At 53.8% G+C, this 17,374-nt stretch overlaps 1 protein-coding gene across 13 annotated transcripts in view; it reads left to right on the top strand.

Moving 5' to 3' along the window:
• The window catches only part of CAMTA1 (calmodulin binding transcription activator 1), a 260,782-nt gene that overhangs the window by 81,160 nt on the left and 162,248 nt on the right, over nucleotides 1-17,374 (top strand). For all 13 annotated transcript variants that reach the window (XR_010308514.1, XM_064171818.1, XM_064171817.1 and 10 more), the window contains one exon: nucleotides 5,231-5,366. Coding sequence is in view for 12 of the 13 variants with exons in the window: in XM_064171818.1 (XP_064027888.1) it covers nucleotides 5,231-5,366 (136 nt within the window). In the remaining variant the exon portion in view is untranslated. The remainder of the gene's footprint in view (nucleotides 1-5,230; nucleotides 5,367-17,374) is intronic.

The following is a 17,374-nucleotide window of genomic DNA, read 5'->3' as shown; positions in this document are numbered from 1 at the left end:
TCCTCAGGGCAGTGCATGGCAGGGGGTGGCTGGGGCCAAGCCTCTGCGCTGGCTGCAGGGTAGCGTGGTGCAGAAGGGTCTGGGATCACAGAATCAACCAGATTGGAAGAGCTCCAAGCTCATCCAGTCCAACCTAGCACCCAGCCCTGTCCAGTCAACCAGACCATGGCACTAAGTGCCCCATTCAGTCTGTTCTTGAACACCTGCAGGGACGGTGACCTCCCTGGGCAGCCCATTCCAATGCCAACCACTCTCTCTGTGAAGAACTTCTTCCTAACATTCAGCTTGAACCTGCTGCTTTATGGCTTTTTGCCATGGTGCCCCCAAGCCCTGGGAGCAGTGCATGTGGGTGGCACCAAGCTAGAGGCAGCTGCTGCCCTGTTGGGATCAGCCAGAGAGGATCCCTCAGTTGTGCTGGGAACCCTCCTGCTCTAGCAGCTTGCTGGCACCGTGCTGAGCTCGCTGCTGTGCTGCAGGTCACGAGCACTTTCTGGGCTGCTGGTGCCACTCAGTTTGGCAGGGTCCCAGGAGCAGCTTTGCACCCTATTTTGTGGTTTTAGTGTAAAGCTGTTCTAAAACCCTGCCTTGGCTGGGAGTGGAAGTCAGTATAAGATCTAAACCAAAAAAAAGTAATTCTAGAGTTGTGACCCTTCTTGAGGAAGGGGTCTGGCTGATCTTACACCAGTTGTCCTGGAAAAAAAGATTCACTTTTGGCTTTGCAATCTCTGCAGTTCCCTTCTGGCACCCCAAGCTCCCTAGGCAAACAGTTTTCATTAAAGGCTGTGCCTGACATGAACCAAATGCTGCTGTGACAGGCAAGGAGCAGTGGCACGGAGCATCCTCCTTAACCTGGTGGTGATGTGGTTAGGGGAACATCTCAGTCCTTTAGGCCAAAGGGACTTCCATTTATGAGCACCATGGAGAGGCAGATGTGGAGCATCCAGGTCTTGTTTTCCCTGCTTGTCTCTGGTTGTGCCCATCACACAGCAGCTACCTTTGTATTTCCAGTGCTCAAGTAAAGGATTTTACATAGAAGAAATAAACTCCCTCAGAATGGGATGGGATTGTGTGTGCACCTGAGTTGTGCCAAATTCCAGGTGACATCTGGAGGATTCTCCCTGCCAATCCCTGGTATTCCCTGCTGGCACCAGCTCTCTGTTTCCACCACCACCTGTGCTATTGAGAGAAACTCCAGTGCATCCAGTGGCCTGGATGGTCCTGAGCTGGAAGTGAGCATCCTCAGGAGCCCTGGGTAGCCTCCAGCAAAAGCAGGTCCCAAGACACCTCAGCTGCAGGGTATGACTGTTTGCTTTGAAAGTGAGTCCAGAAATGGGATTCGGTGTCTCCTTCCCAGCTGCAGCAGGAATAATCTGGGCAAAAATAGCTCTTGTGCTGTCGTGGCAATTTATGTGAGAGCTGTGTTGGTGAATAACAGGAGAGGGAGGGGAGCATCTCCAGTCCCATCAGTACCGGAGACAAAAGGCTTCTGCTCTGCAATTCCTCTTCCCGTCCTTGCCCCTCCTTTCCCCAGGCCACAAGCAAGAAAGCCAAATAGAATCAGGGAGCTTTTAAATGCCACAGGCTCATAGCAGAGAGGAGACTGGGAGCTGGAGCTTTGCTGCAGGCTCCCCGCAGTGGGACTGTCCACAGAGCCCAGCTGCTGCGTGGCTTCGGGGAACACACAGGGCATGAGCCTGGCTGCTGGCACCGAGGGCAGGTCCTCACCATCACTCCCGGGCTTGTGAGATCTGGGAGGTGCCGTGAGTTTGAGAATGAGGTGCATCAGCAGCAGTGGCCGTGGTGAAGGTTTTGTTTGTTGGTGTCCCCAGCCAACAGGAGCAAGGCAGGCACAGCTCACAGCTCCTCTCCGGCTGAGCTCATGCTTTGGGTTTGCTCCACTCACTTGTTCCTGGTCCCTTTCCTTTGATTGTGTGGTTTTCTGTAAGAGCAAAAACCCATTTATGGCCTCACTGCAAACAGATTTATTGTGATTGGAGAGGGAAATGCTGTTCACCTGTCCATGTTTGCCAGGGAATGGTTTGGAGTGAGTCATTGAGGGAGCCTGGTGCTTGGTGTGCAGCAGACGGGGCTGGGGGTGGCCTGCTTCAAGACCCTGCTGCCACTCCATGGCCATAGGTCTGGGTTTGTCACTGGCAGACCTGGGTTGTGGCCACCCACATCAGGGTAGGATCAGGGACATGTAGGGACCAGCTCTGTGTGATGCCCTGACCCTCCAGCAGCACCAGCACCTCATGCTGCTGGCACAGGCTCCTTGATGGTTTGGATCACACTGCCTCTTCTGCTGTCAGCTGCACTGTGATATTAAACCACTATTTTATTATTTCCCATTTAGTGCTGCATTAATGAAAAGAGCCCAGTGTAGCTGCACAGTAGCAGCTAATCAAATCAAGCAAATTGCTGTTAATGCTCCAGTCCTTGTTGCTGTTGCCGTGGCTGCAGGTGGAGTGCAGCACACAGCACCCTGGTTGCCTTCCAAGGCTGACGGTGCGGGCGAGCTGACCTTGCCCAGGCTGCTGGCAGGGAGCTGCTGTCCTGGGCAGCCTGTGCTCAGGCATGCAGCTTCTCAACACCTCCTCCTCTGCAAAGGTACGACCCAAATCCACGAGTTCAGGTTGGGCAGCAAGAGCTCCAGAGGACATCTGGGATGGGGTCGCACCCATCGCGTGTCCTGGGAATCCCGGTCAGACCTCATCTGCTGTGTCCTCCTGCAGCCATCAGTTTGCTGCACTTAGCTATGCTGTGTGCCTGGGTGTTAAGCAAAGGAGATCTTCCCTCTTGGTTCTTCCTTGCAGAGAGTGAGACACAATAGCAATGGAGATCAGGTTAAGTTGCCTCTTGTTCCATGAAGGTACCTTTAAAACCCATCCGATTTGCGTGACCCCTGGACTGCTCTGTGGGATCTTATCTGAGCCGACAGCTGCTCCACAGATCCTTCAGAGGTTTTGCTCCGTTCTGCTTCCTTTTCTATCAGCCTCACTAACTGCTCCCAGTGCCCTCACCCCTCCTTTTGCTTTCATGGTGGAAACCAGCCAGGGGCTGATCCCAGCCCAGCAGAGCTCTGCTCTGTGCTCCTGAGGTGCCAGCTGCAGGAGGAGAAATGTTTGGTGCCACCAGGAGGCTCCTGGGTCCTTCCAGTGCTTGTTCCATGTAGGATGCCAGGGCAAGATCCTTTTGTTCCTCCCCTCAGGCACACAGGTAACCCCCGTGGGCTTCGGGGGGCCGTTGGATCAGCACCGTGGCAGGGCTGACACCCAGGTGCCGATGTGCAGGGGAGGTGGTGGAGGAGCTCCTCACAGTGCCCGGGGTCTGGGCTGGGCTGCTGCATCACAGGTGGCAGAAGGAGGAGAAACACAGAGCTCAGCCTTCTGCTCCGAGGGAATACTGGAGGGGGGAGGGAATATTTTTGTAATTGCTATTTTAGTAGAAGCATTTGCTGAGAGCCACAGAGCTGAGAGCTTGGTGACCTTGCGAACGTACGTGAGAGGAGCCTGGTCCATACTAAAAGAGGCCTCGCGCAGTTTCCCATCCTTGGCCATGGAATTCAGGCTGTGCAGGTGGGCCCTGGAGGGTAGGGACATCCTCCCGATGGCTCCCGAGGTGCACACAGCACAGGCAGGAAAAGGCTGGGCTTTGGTGGCAGGTCCCAGGACTGCTGTGAGGTGCTCCCGTGGAGGAGGGGGCTGCATGCATTGGTCTCAGTAATTTCAGCTGGCTGTGCCGGTAGGAAGCCATCAGGAGCTTGTTTTCCTCAGCAGCGAGGTCCTTTATGCACTTAATGGAGCACTGGGATGAGTTACTCTGTGATTAACAGCTTTTACTTCCACCTTGCTGCCCTGTTATTATGGGATAAATACGGGTGAAGGCGCCTGTCTCCACGTGGACTCTTCTGCTAAGGGAAAACAAGGAGAGGGTAGAAAGCTCCTTCTTGTGCTTCTTTCATGGTGTTGTGCTGCCTGAAACCTAGCCAGGGGAGGAGGATGCTTTCCCAGCTGTGCCAGGCACTCACCGTTGCACCTCTGGCACAGCTCTGAAGTTGCAGGCCCACGTCACATGAACACAAACCACTTGATTTGGCTGCTGGCTGATAGAGGCTGCCAGTGTTGGCTGGGGGCGTGAGGGCAGTCAGAGGTTCAGCAGCAGTTCCAGGTACAGCTCTGCTTCTGCTGCCAGCGCCCAGAAGAGTGAGAGGTGCACAGAACAGAGCAAAAGCCTGGAGTGAATGGGGGGAGTGGCCCTTCCCACTCTGGCCTGTGAGGCTTTTTTCCTCTTAATTTGGGGGCTACTCTATCAAAAGGCTCCAGCCAAAGCTTTCCTGTGAAAGTTGTTTATTGCTGCTGTCATTTTCCTTTCCATGTCTGGTGTCCTGGAGCCAAATCCCTGTGACTAACGCGGCACTGTAGTGCCCCCAGCACTGCTGCAGTGTGGGCTGCATGCACCCTCAGCAGCTGCCCAGGGTTTTTTTTTTTAAGTGGTGGGGCAGAAATGCCTCTGTCCTGTTGTGTGGTGTCTCAGCAGGTAGCAAAACATCTGCTATATGCTGTCATGCACCAAGCTGTGGGCTCTGTGGGGCAGGTGGCAGTGTGCCCGCAGGGATGCTCTGAAGCACAACCTGACTTCTAAGCACAAAGTGTTTCTGTGCCTCTGAAGTCCAGGAGATGCTCAAGAGAGATAAAGTCCTTCCACGTGTGATATTGAGCAGAAACAGCAAAACCAGTGCAGGAGCTGAGGCTTTCAGGCCATCCTCCTGACTTGTTCCTTGCCTTTCACAGCCAACATCCATCCTGCGGCGCTGCCTCGGCATGGCTGTTACCTAATCCTGCTGGTGCCTCACCAAGAGCGAGGTGTGGGTAATGCAATCACAGCAATCCCTTTGCTTTAGCCTTGCTCTCCTGCTAATCTTCTGTCTGTAGCTGGGCCCAGCCACGACAGACCCTCTGCAAACACTGGCTGTTATGAGAAGCTTTCATGCTCTGCTTAATGCGTCTCACAGGCACACTCACTTCATTGGGCACAGGATCCTCAAGCAAAACTTTGCAGGTTGTAAAGCATCAGTGAACAAAACAGCAACAAAAGGTGGGATTTATCCCATGCCAGGCACAGGATGTTTCTGTGCTGTGGAGACGTTCACCAGTCCACAGCACATGGCCTCAGAAACTCTCCTTGGGCAGGTTTTCTCTTTGTGTAATCCAAAACTGTTTCTTGCTTTCAGACCACAGAATGGCTCTATGATCCTGTACAATAGGAAGAAGGTGAAATACAGGAAAGATGGATATTGCTGGAAGAAAAGGAAAGATGGGAAAACCACCAGAGAGGATCACATGAAGCTGAAAGTCCAAGGAGTGGAGGTAGGAGAACGGCGAGGGGTGGTGTGGGTGGTAGCTAGGCTGGGAAGCTCCCCAGATCTGTTCCTTGTGAAGTTGTCTGCATGTTCAGAAGAATTTTTGGGTTTGCTGAATTCCAGCTTTTCCCTCCCCCATCCCCAAAAGTCTCCTTGTGTTCTTCGTTACTGCTGTGAGCAAAACTGGAGCGGCTGCACCATGTGCCTGTGCTGTGCTCCGTGGCTATTGCCACGGGGCTGGGTGAGGTGCAGTGGTCACTGCTGGTGTTGGGTTGTGGGCAGGAGCATTTCTGTAGCTGCTGTTAAATGGCAGTGGTCAAGTCCAGCTGCGGAGTGGTGCTGGCTGAGCTCCTGAGCCCACAGGACCATGTCTAGTGCTGCCCTTGGGGCCAGAATGGCAGAGGTGTTGGGCTGTGTGACTGTGGCACTCAGCTGTGTCACCAGGAGACTCTCTGCTTTGGACAGGTGACTTGTGGAGCATTCAGGTGGTGTTAGTGTGAGCTGTGTTGATTCCTGCAGCCAAGGGACCCTGCTTGTCCCTGTGGGCAGGAGCTGCACCTGCCTGGGTGGGCATAACCAGGCACCCCTGTCATCAGTGACTGATGTGATCAAGGCCACAGCCTAACCCCTCGAGGTTCAGTCACCTTCAGGATGGACTTTGGGCTAAGCCAGGCCATCATGACAGATGTTTTCCATGGCATTGGCCTTCCTGGTGTCCTTGCACTGCCCAGCATGGCTCCAAGGTTGGGCACTAAGGGGGGCTGCAGGGATGCAAGGTGCTGTGTGCCTGGGGCACGTCGTGCTCCAGCTTCCTTCTGAGTGGTTTGCCATGCTTAGGTCTGTCTGCTCTAAAGAGGTCTTGGGTTTAAAACAGTAGGAAATGGATTACATTCTGCTGCCCCAGAGGGGCAGAGCTCTGCCCCATAACTTTTACACCCAGTAAAATGTTTCATTGTGCCAGGCCTCCGGAAGGCACTGGCTTGAGAGCAGTGCTGCAGTGTTTGTGTCTGGGGTTTGCAGGGCAGGATTTAACTAACTTATGCGAGCTTTAACAGTGCAGAGCAGCAAACACTGTGCTGCAGAGCTGCCCTGCCAGAGGTGGTGTTGACTATCAGCTGCCACACCTGCACAAGTGAAGGCTTTGCCTTGTTCTGTCAGAGTTGGAGCTCTCTCCCCTGCAGGGCCCGGGTGCATGTGGTGATCAAATCAACCTCAGCAGCCTTGCCCTGAACCTGATTAGTTCTGGTTTGTTCAATTTTGGCTTCTGGAAAGTACCAGGCCTAAGAGAGCTGTGTCAGGAGGTGGAGGACATGCAGCTCTCAGGGCTTCCTCTGTTGCTGGTCATGTTCAGCACTTAAGAAAATAAGTCTCAAGGTACTTTGTGATTTGGATGTGCCAGGGTCAGGCCATTCATTCCTGCATCTTTTCCCAGTCTAAGAGCCCTGGTATTTTATCTCCAAAAAGGTCCTTGTGCCCTCTCATCCTGCTGTCCTTGTTGCAGAGCCCAGCAGACCCAGCTCATGGCCTGGGTCTTGCAGCAGGCAAAGCAATAACTGAGCACAAACCTGGCCCCTGAGCCAACTCTGAGCAGTCGATGGCAGTTTTTATTGGGGCTCCAAACTGGAGGAACACAACTTCTCCAGAAATCTCTGTGTTAAGTAGCACCAAGGGTCATCAAAATCCAGATTGATCATCTAAGTGTTGGAAGGAAATGGCTCTTTTTTCCCCAAAGAAACCCATGACTCTAGTCATTGTAATCTGTGTGTGCAAAGCCAGAAGAAAAGGAACCAACAGGAACAGGCTAATGGAGGCTTGGGTCTGAAATTTAACTCCCACATAAATCTGGCTCTGAAGAGTTGGCTCTGCTCCAGAAACATCTCTGGTGCCTGAAAGCATGGCTGTGGCTTCCCAGGGCTGGGGGAGAAGCTGTAGCCCTCTGCTGTCCCAGCGCGCTGGGATGGCATCGTAGTGACCGCTGCCAGCCTCCCCTCTGGGCAATGACAAAAACATGCAGGTTCCTGACCTCCCTATGCTGGCTTGGGCAGAATTAGTGTTTTCATCTTTGTAATTAATTCCTGCTCAGTACACCCTGCTGCTGCTGCTGCATGGGTGGTGTATGGGTTGATGTTCCTGACACCATCCTGATGGGGAGAAATGTTCTTTACTGGGACACAAAGGCAACAGATTTAAAACAATCAAAAAGGCTTTTTTTTTCCCCCCTGAAGTTGGAGTGATGCTGTAGTTAACCACATTAGGGTTTAACAGGGCATGAAATAACTGTCTGCCTTGTGGCACTGCCAGATCATCGCAGCCACTCTCGCAGCCAGAAGATAAATAGGTATCACCGCCGCGCTGATGGAAAAGTACTTGCAGAGCTGCCAGCCAGGAGCACTGAGAGCATCCAAACAGAGCTGGGGAGGCTGCAGCTAGGAGCAGAAACATCTTGGCCCAGGAAACTACTGAGTGGCCAGTTCTGAAGAGGGAGTTGTGTTAGTGGCTTTAATAATTAATCGCTTCCTGAGCGTCATCAACGTGATGGCTCCTGCCTCTCTCCAAGGTCTGGGCAAGGAGAAATATGCCCTTTGAAACACCAAATTCACACCAGGTACTTGGGGCTGCTGGTGTCTATCAGTGCAGGGTTGGTGAGTGTGGACAATGCAGCAAAAGCAAATTCAGGGCATAAATAATGAAGTGATTTAGATAGGAATATTCATATTGAAATAAAGAGTAAGGAGAACAAACTGATTAACTGGGCAGGCGTTAAATGGTCACTGCCTGAAAACTCCACGCTCTTGTCTTGGTCAGCATCACCCTGCAGAGGGGTTTGGATGTTCCTTGGCTAATCCCATGCACAGCCCTGTTAGAAACTGCTGGATAAAACCAGGGAGGAGAAGTTAATCTGGCCTTTCCCTTAATACACCTCTTTGTGCAATCCTCTCTGGAATCCATTAAAAATCTCCAGCCTGTGATCCCTTCTAAATTTCTAATTAATTAGGATCCCTGGTGATGTGTTCCTCATCAATTCACATAATTAAAAAAATTAACTAATAAATAATAGTGAGGGGAGGGTTGGAGCAGCTTTGCCATCGTCTTGGCATGGCACTGCCCTGCCTTCAGTTGCTCAGCCCAGCCTTTGCCTTGCGTTTCCCTTCCCTGGTGCATGAACCTCTCTGTGGCTTGTCCAGGGCTCATCTCCATTGCTGCTGAGCTGCTGCTGAGGTGCTCACACCTCTGTGGTGATTTCCTGTCACTCTTTGGTTCTGTTGCTTTTTATGCTTCACTGAGGATGCCTCAAGAGTTGCTGGAGAAGGGATCTCAAGCTGGGGCAAAGCCATGCCCCATGGGGTCCCTCTGAGTACAAGCACTGTGACCTGTGATGGGACTTTATCCCAGGGCTAGCAGGACCCCAGTGCAAATCCTACTGGCTTCAGCAGCAGCAGATCCATCTGTGGGCATGCTCCTGGGCTGGGGTGCATAGGAAGCTGAGTGGTGACCAGCAGCAGGGAAGGGAAGGTCTTTCCTCAGCCTTTGTTCAGTCTGACACCACTAACTTCAGGTCCTAGAGAGCAAAAGGGGCAAAGTGAATGCCCCAGAGCTCTTGTGTTTGTGTTCTGCTCTTTGCTGCAGCTATACAGTGGGATAATCTTGGAGACTTCCCTAGGAGAAAGAAACAACAACAGAAAATTGTGAAAGTTGATGTGAGACTTACAGAGAGAGAAAGTCCCTGGTGGGGCTGGAGATGCAGAGTATCCATTTGGTATGCAGGACTTGTATTTAATTAATATCATAACAGTCCCCTAATGCTGGTGCAGATTAGTCCTCCAGGACAGGAATGGAAATTTTAGATCATTCAATTACAGCACAAACCCTGGGACCTCACCATCAGAACTTTGTGGGGGCGTCTTCAGTGCTGGGCTCTGAACTAGGCATAGCATGGGCTGGACAGCCCAGGTGGTGACAGCAGGGCACAGCTGCTGCCAGAGGGATGGCTTTTGCTTTGGGTGAGTGGCCCAGGAGGGCTTTTGTGCTGCCCACAGCCTGAAGGGTTGGCATTTAGCACATGAAGGCAGTTTGGTGTAGTTTGTCCCGGAAGGGTCTCTGTGGGCTGATGGCTGTTAGTGTCCAGACAGACTGGAGCTGAGTTATTGATGCTTCTACTGCAGACTGGGGGAAGAGGAGGAACCTGGTGCCATGAGTTTGCTACCTTCTTGCTGAGGAGAAAGTGGGGCTGAACAGGCTGGGTGGGCCTGCAGGAATGAGGTGGCAATTAACAGCTGAGTAACACCCACCCAGGGCGTGGAGCCTGACGTGGGCAAGCTGCTCTCTCTTCCTCTTGCTTTAGCTGCAGAGCAGTGGTAGACACCAAGCCTCTTTCTGTCGTCCCCCCCCCAGCCAAAATTAACTGGCTGTCCATTTTCACACGGTGTCCTTGTCTGTACCAAACGAAGGGTCAGAGCAAGCGTGCAGACACAGAGCCTGCCCGTGGCAGCTCCTGTGTGCCCCCGAGCCCGCACAGCACACACTGACATCTCCACTGACTGCTGCAGCTTAGAGAGATTCCAAATTAAATCTATCTGCTGCCAGCGTGCTGGGGAAATCCATTTACCAAAACAAAATCCAATAGGAGATCTAAAGATTGGTGGCCAGAAATGAAATATTTTGAGAACCAAGGGTATGGAGATTGCATTGCTGGCTCTGTGGTCTCAGCTGAACGTGCTGGGGGCTGGAGCTGGGAGCTGCTTTACTGGTCTGAGCTTCATCCTGGCGTTTGCAATTCAGATGAGACAGTTTACAGCAAACCAAAATGAGCGTCAACACTTTCTGGGCCAAAGCCAGAGGTCTGCACTTGCTGCTCTGACCACGCAGCTGCCTTTCTGTGCCTGTGCAGGGCACAGAAGCCTGGAACCACGGTCGCTCAGCCCAGGGCTCCCAGAGCCCTCTGAGCGGAGCACAGCATGGTGGGGGAGCAGCCAGGCCTCTGCTGGCAGGGTTCAGAGGTTTCCTTTGCTGCAGGGATCCCTGCCACTGCACGGAGGATCCAGATGCTGGAGCAGCGTGTGCCTTGTAATCTTGTAATTGCATTGTGGGCTGCGGCCGAGATCAGGGCTTGTGCTGCAGAGCAGCCTCCCGTCCCTGCCGCGGCGCCGCGGGCTCGGGGTTATTTATTTTGTTCATGGTGTGTCGGGAAGGAAAGCAAATCTTGTTTGCTCTATTGCTGCTAATTTTGTATGCCTCAGAGATGTGTTAAACATTTTAATTTCCTGGGTTCCCGTTGGAAAGACAGAAATGGCTTCTCAAAGCGCCTGTTGGGGCGGGGGGGGGGGGGGGGAAGCAGTTGGGGTGGGCTTGTGTCAAGAGTTTGAAGGTACTGGAGTGCTGTCCTGGCACTGGAGCTCCCACCAAGCCTGGTGCTGGGTCATGACATGGGGTGCAGACACAAGCTGGCCAAACAGCAGGTCACGGTGTGTCCTCCACATGGGCACGTTTCAGTGGCCAGCACGTTGTAGGATATTATTTAGTTGCCCTTTTCGTAGCCAGGAGGTGAGATTTAAGTGAATGAGAAGTGAGATGTAGAGATAGGAGTGGGCTGGGGCTGCTGTCAGCAGAGTGTCCCCTGCCCTGGAACCCAGCCACGTCCTCACCCCGTGTGCTCCCTTTACACAGCTGGAGGCAGCAGGCACAGGCTGGCAGTGAGAGCCCTGGGGCTTGGTTGATGCATGCTGGTGTCCCTGTCTCACCTTCTGGGTTGCAGCAGTAGTCTCTGGGAAGCACCTGGATCTGCTCCTAGGGATGAAGTGGTGAGCAAAGCTCAGGGAGCTGGAGCCTCCTGGGATGCAGCAGCTGCACCTGGATGCTGCATTGGTGTGTGGCAGAGGGTGAGCCTCACAGAGCTCACAGGGTTTGGAGTCTCACTTTGGGAGACAATTGTCTGCAGAATTGGAAAAAAAAAAACCCACACTTAAATGAGCCCCTGGAAAAGGGAGCTTGTTGAAAAAAGAAAAGAAAAAGACAAAAAATCACAGTATCACAGCATCACCAAGGTTGGAAGAGACCTCACAGATCATCAAGTCCAACCCTTTAGCACAGAGCTCAAGGCCAGACCATGGCACCAAGTGCCACGTCCAATCCTGCCTTGAACAGCTCCAGGGACGGCGACTCCACCACCTCCCCGGGCAGCCCATTCCAGTGTCCAATGACTCTCTCAGGGAAGAACTTTCTCCTCACCTCCAGCCTAAATCTCCCCTGGTGCAGCTTGAGGCTGTGTCCTCTTGTTCTGGTGCTGGCCACCTGAGAGAAGACAGCAACCTCCTCCTGGCCACAACCACCCCTCAGGTAGTTGTAGACAGCAATAAGGTCACCCCTGAGCCTCCTCTTCTCCAGGCTAACCAATCCCAGCTCCCTCAGCCTCTCCTCGTAGGGCTTGTGCTCAAAATGATGCATAAGGAGACGCTGAGCCCTGCTGACATAACTGAGGCAGTGGCTGGTGACGGGATGCAGCTGGCAGGAGCAAGGTGTTGGTGTTTCATTCACTGGCTGTGCCAGGTCTGGACGTGGTGAGCAACCCATGCTCTCGTGGGCACTGGGGTAAACCCAGGTTGTTTGGCATTTTCCAGGGGACGTGCAGCACCTCGAAGAATAAGACCATAGCCAGAACTAAGACAAGTTAGTACTCCAGACCTCAGGGAATTAGTTGGAACAGGAGCTGCGCCGTGAATCAAATCAAAATCGCGCAGGAGAGGCTGTGTCGTGTCAGCGCTGCAGCGGGAAAGCTCCAGTGGCCCTGCTGGCAGTGGCACTGATGGAGCAATGCAAGCTGCTGTCGTTCAGAGGGAAAACTGTTGCCCTGCTCCCTGCGTGCCAAAGCGTCGGGCCGCTGTGCTCCGTGCCTCCCGTGCCTGCTCCCTGCAGAACGCCTCCTGGCCCGGGCGCTGTGGCGCTGCCTGCGCCCGTGCGGGTTCCCACATTGCTGCTGCCACCGCGTGGCTGCCGCGGATCAGCGGCGCGGCCGGCGCGGGGGAGACACAGCTGCCATCGCGGGGGGCTGCCGGTGGGCACGGACACGGCGCGGCCCCCCAGGGCCCCATCCCCAGTGCCACTGGTGCAGCAGGGCTCTCGGGCATAGCCGCTCCTGTGCCTCCAGGAGGATGCTCCTGGGCGCACCGAGCAGCCTCGGTTTCCCTCCCCTCATCCCGGGCAGCGCTTTGCACCTCCAGCTTTACCCCGCTGCGCTCGGTGTTGGACGGCAGCAGGTTGCCCGCAGAATGGTCCTGCCCCAGCTCCATCCGTGGGGCGGGCGGAGAACGATCCCAACTCCCAGCCAGCCCCCCTCAGTATCCCGCTTATGCATGAATGAACACGTTTTGAACTCCAGTAGCTGTGTGAGCTTGTGGAAGGGTTTCGATTGCAGCCCCAAAATCCTAAGGTTTGCTAAAGGCTCCGGGGATCTGATCCTCGCCTTTTGTCTTGTCAGGTCTCAGCATTTAAAAAGCCAGCAGCAGCTGAGATGGTTCTATTTATAGCAACTTCGGGTAGTCTGCATAGCTCAGAGAGTAAATATTAATTCCATTATGCTACAAACAGTTATTTGTCATGACAGAAAGCCATAAAGTTCTCTTGCTAGAATACAGCCAGTAAATGGCAGCTCCAGCTGAGAGGCGGCACAGGCTGAGCTGCAGAGCCCCTTAACCCAGCACCCCGCAGAGGTGTGGGTGTTACACACCCGGGCACGCTGCGGCCGTGGGTCCTGCAGACACCCAGCCCCGTGTAGCCCGGCCCGGCCGTGCCGCAGCAGGAGCCGCCCGCACGCCGCGGTGAGCGCAGCCGGGGCCGGGAGCGAAGTGGCACCGAGCAGTAACTCACCGACACCGCTTCTTCCGTGCTGTAGGTTTGACTTCTTTAATTACCTAAAATTACTCATTAAAAGTTCCTCGTAATTGCCTGACTCCAAGGTATTGCGAGAAGGCTGGGGTTTAATTGTGCTTTTTACCCTCTTAAGTTGTAGTGCGTTTAGACTTCTAAAGGCAGTGCCGCGCAGAGCTGGGGTTTCACTGCCCGGTGCTCCGGATGGAGCTCGGTGTCCCTGCCCGAAGTGTGGGCTGCAGGTGGAAGCAGTCAGGACTTTGTCCTTCTTCACAGAGTGGGGGGCCTCAAACTGGCTGTGCCGGCAGCTCCTGCGTGCTGCGGTTTGCTCCACGGATCAATGACTCCTCGTGCAGGAGCAGGGATGCTTCCAGCCCTGCCAGGTCCTGCGTGGAGGATATATTGATGGGGCTGCTGGGGTGGCAGTCTAGAGGGCATGTGGCACAAGATTACAGATTTCAGTGGGTTTTATGAATGCTGTCGCTGATTGCAGCCTTGGGTGAGGGCTGACCTTCAGCAGAGATTAGATCTTCCCTTTGATGGCAGAAAACAATATCAGGGAAACATTAAGGATCATCAGCAGCTGGATGCGCTGTGCCAGCAGAACAGTGAAGGCTGTCTGCCAAAAATTATTGACTTGCTGTTGACTCCTATCCACAAAAGTGATTCTTTTTCTATATAACCTATGAGGGCTGTGCAGTGCCTGGCGCGGGAGGAAAGCCCCAATCGAGTATTGAGCAAAACAATTAGTTTTTAAAAACATTAGCTTTAGTTGCTTTTTCTTTAATGGCTAATAAGTACCAACCATCTGTGTCACCAAGAGTTGCCCTGAGCAGAGGAAGAACATAAAGTTCACTGTGGCACGTTTGTAAATATTTTATATGTTTGTGTGAAAACTGTGGAGAGGGAAGGGATCATTTCCTGCAAAGCATCCACAGGAGCTGCTGGGCCAAGGGGTTAAACCCATGAGATTGTCACTGGAGGACTGTTCAGATGCCAAAGGGTCTCTTCAGTGGGCGCCCACTCTGCGTCTGAAGACACTTTGAAATTGATGAAGTCTTCGTTAAACAAACAAAAGCAAAGCTGGCAGCTTGTAGCTAGCACAGATTCACTCTGATATGGGTCAAGAACTGTCTGGAAGGCTAGGCCCAGAGAGCAGTGGTGAATGGTGCCACATCCAGCTGGCAGCTGTCACTAGTGGTGTGCCCCAAGAAGCAGTCTTGGACCCAGTCCTCTTCGATATCTTTATTGATGAACTGGACCAGGGGTTTGACTACATCACCAGTAAGTTTGCAGATGACACCAAGCTAGGAGCAGCTGTGGATCTGTTGGAGGGTAGAGAGCCCTGCAGAGGGACCTGGCCAGGCTGGATGGGTGGGCAGAGGCCAATGGGATGAGACTGAACAAGGCCAAGTGCAGGGTTCTACACTTTGGCCACAACAACCCCAAGCAGCACTACAGGCTGGGGCCAGAGTGGCTGAGAGCAGCCAGGCAGAGAGGGACGTAGGGGTGTGGTAGATAGTAGCTGAAGCTGAGGCAGCAGTGTGCCCAGGTGGGCAGCAGAGCCAATGGCATCCTGGACTGGCTCAGGAGCAGTGTGGCCAGCAGGACAAGGGAGGTTTATGTGCCCCTGTGCTCAGCACTGCTCAGGCCACAGCTTGAGTGCTGTGTCCAGTTCTGGGCTCACAGTATCACAGTATCACCAAGGTTGGAAGAGACCTCACAGATCATCAAGTCCAACCCTTTACCACAGAGCTCAAGGCCAGACCATGGCACCAAGTGCCACGTCCAGTCCTGCCTTGAACAGCCCCAGGGACGGCGACTCCACCACCTCCCTGGGCAGCCCATTCCAGTGTCCAATGACTCTCTCAGGGAAGAACTTTCTCCTCACCTCGAGCATAAATTTCCTCTGGCACAGCCTCTCGTTCTGGTGCTGGGCACCTGAGAGAAGAGAGCAACCTCCCCCTGGCCACAACCACCCTTCCATTCAAGAGAGATACTGAGGTGCTGGAAGGTGTTTGGAGAAGGGCAGGAAGGCTGGGGAGGGTCCTGGAGCACAGCCCTGTGAGGAGAGGCTGAGGGAGCTGGGGGGGTGCAGCCTGCAGAAGAGGAGGCTCAGGGCAGAGCTCATTGCTGTCTGCAGCTGCCTGCAGGGAGGCTGTAGCCAGGTGGGGTTGGGCTCTTCTGCCAAGCACGCAGCAACAGAACAAGGAGACACAGTCTCAAGTTGTGCCAGGGGAGGTCTAGGCTGGATGTCAGGAGGAAGTTGTTGTCAGAGAAAGTGATTGGCATTGGAATGGGCTGCCCAGGGAGGTGGTGGAGCCACTGTTCCTGGAGGTGTTCAAGAACAGACTGAATGAGGCACTTAGTGCCATGATCTGGTTGCTTGGGCAGGGCTGGGTGCTAGGTTGGACTGGATGATCTTGGAGGTCTCTTCCAACCTGGTTGATTCTACGAAAATCCGAAGTGGGTTGGGGATGGTTCCTGATTTTAGAGTTAGATTACTAAAATCAGAGAAAATTGTGTAATGGTTGGTGAAAGTCCACTTTAGGAGGCAAAGCCCCAAGCAGAAGGGTGTTGGCTTCCATGTTTCTTGGTGTCCTGTGGCCAGGAGGGTACCTTAGTTAAAGCAGAGATTGCAGGGTGTAGAGGAATGACTCTGACCTGTGGAGCACACTTGGAAAATTCTGCCTCCTGCTGCCTGAACTCAGTCAGAGCCTTCTTGTTGAGCCTTTCTCTTTCAAAGAGCTGCTGCTGATTTAGAGACAGGAGAAGACAGAGAACCTGCTACACGCTGAGGGGTGGTGGCTGGAGGGGCTAATTGCTGGCACCGGTGGAATTCCTTGTTTGTCAATACGCTGGCTCTGTCCACTGTCTTCTAGGAGCCTGCAGCTGGCTCTCTTCCACCTGGCAGGGCTGGCAGTGCCATGGTTAGGGGAGGTGAACTGCTGATCATGGAGGCTGACTCTGCTTTTAGCAGCCCAATGCCTCCGTGAGCCCCTTGTAGAGACAGCCAGCAGGGGCTGCTCTACAGGGCAGTGGGCAGGAGAGCACCAACCACAGGGACTGCAGCTCCTCTATGGGAAGAGCACTGCCCTGGGAATGAAGCCAGCCTAAACCCAGGAGGCCAGAGAGAACCTTTCTCATACTTGCAGCTTTTCTATTCCCTTTATTTTTCCCCTGAGCATGCTGAAATTCCACCGAGGGTGGGAGAGGGCTGGGGCACAGCATGCATCCAATGTGACTGCTAACGAGGCGGGATGGAAGTGTGGCCAAGTGCTTGAGCCAAGTCCCAGTGCAGGTGACAGGGTGACAGGCTGGGCACTGACAGCAGCATGACTGCTGCAAACAAGCCCAGCTGCCCTGGGCGTGGGGACTGTGCCAGGGGGAGTGTTCAGGTGTCAGAGGCCACTGACAGATGCCCTTTGTCAGGAGTGCAGCTCCGAGTCAGCGCAGCCAGGGACCTTGGTGTTGGTCAGGAGATGAGCCAAGTCCATGGCCCCTCTGTCCCCTTGGCAAGAGGCACAAAACTGACCCGGGAGAGATGCTCAGGAGCAGGACCTGAATGTTAATGCCTGTTTATCGAGCGCTTCTTGCAGCGTCCTGTAACGGGTGGGCCAGCTCCCTGCTTCCCACGCTCCTTCTCCACATCATTTCTGCTCTGGCCTGTCAGCTCTTCTCTTGCCTGAGCTGATAGAAAGCAGCATTTTTCTTGCTCCATCCAGAAGACCACTGATGTCTTCCTGTTCACTCCAGCTGCTGTTACTAAAAGCCTTCCTTGATAGCCTCCTTGTCCTTCCAGCAGCTCCCCTCGAACCACTGCTGCCTGGTCAATACCATCCCTGCCTGCCACCAAAATTGGGTCACCTTGTCTTTGGCACCTTGGCTCTCTCTGCAGCTGCCTTCAGGCTCTCTTCTTCACCTGCCACATCTGGAGAGTTTTGCCCTGTTGCCACGTTCTTGTCGTGGTTTTGCACCTGGTTCTGTGATTCCCTTCAGCCCTTCCAATTGTATCTCCTTGTCCATCATCTGCTCTCTGACTCTGCCCATCTGAGCTTGTATTCAATGCCTTTTCTCCCTCAGCCCTGGTTTGCCTTCCCTGTGCTCTGTGGGCTGTGTTTTGGGGCACACAGGGTGCCCTCACCTGTCTCAGGG

Source organism: Pogoniulus pusillus, chromosome 36 (genome assembly GCF_015220805.1).
Source record: "Pogoniulus pusillus isolate bPogPus1 chromosome 36, bPogPus1.pri, whole genome shotgun sequence".
Taxonomy (NCBI): Eukaryota; Metazoa; Chordata; class Aves; order Piciformes; family Lybiidae; genus Pogoniulus; species Pogoniulus pusillus.
This window is presented reverse-complemented; position numbering and strand designations above follow the sequence as displayed.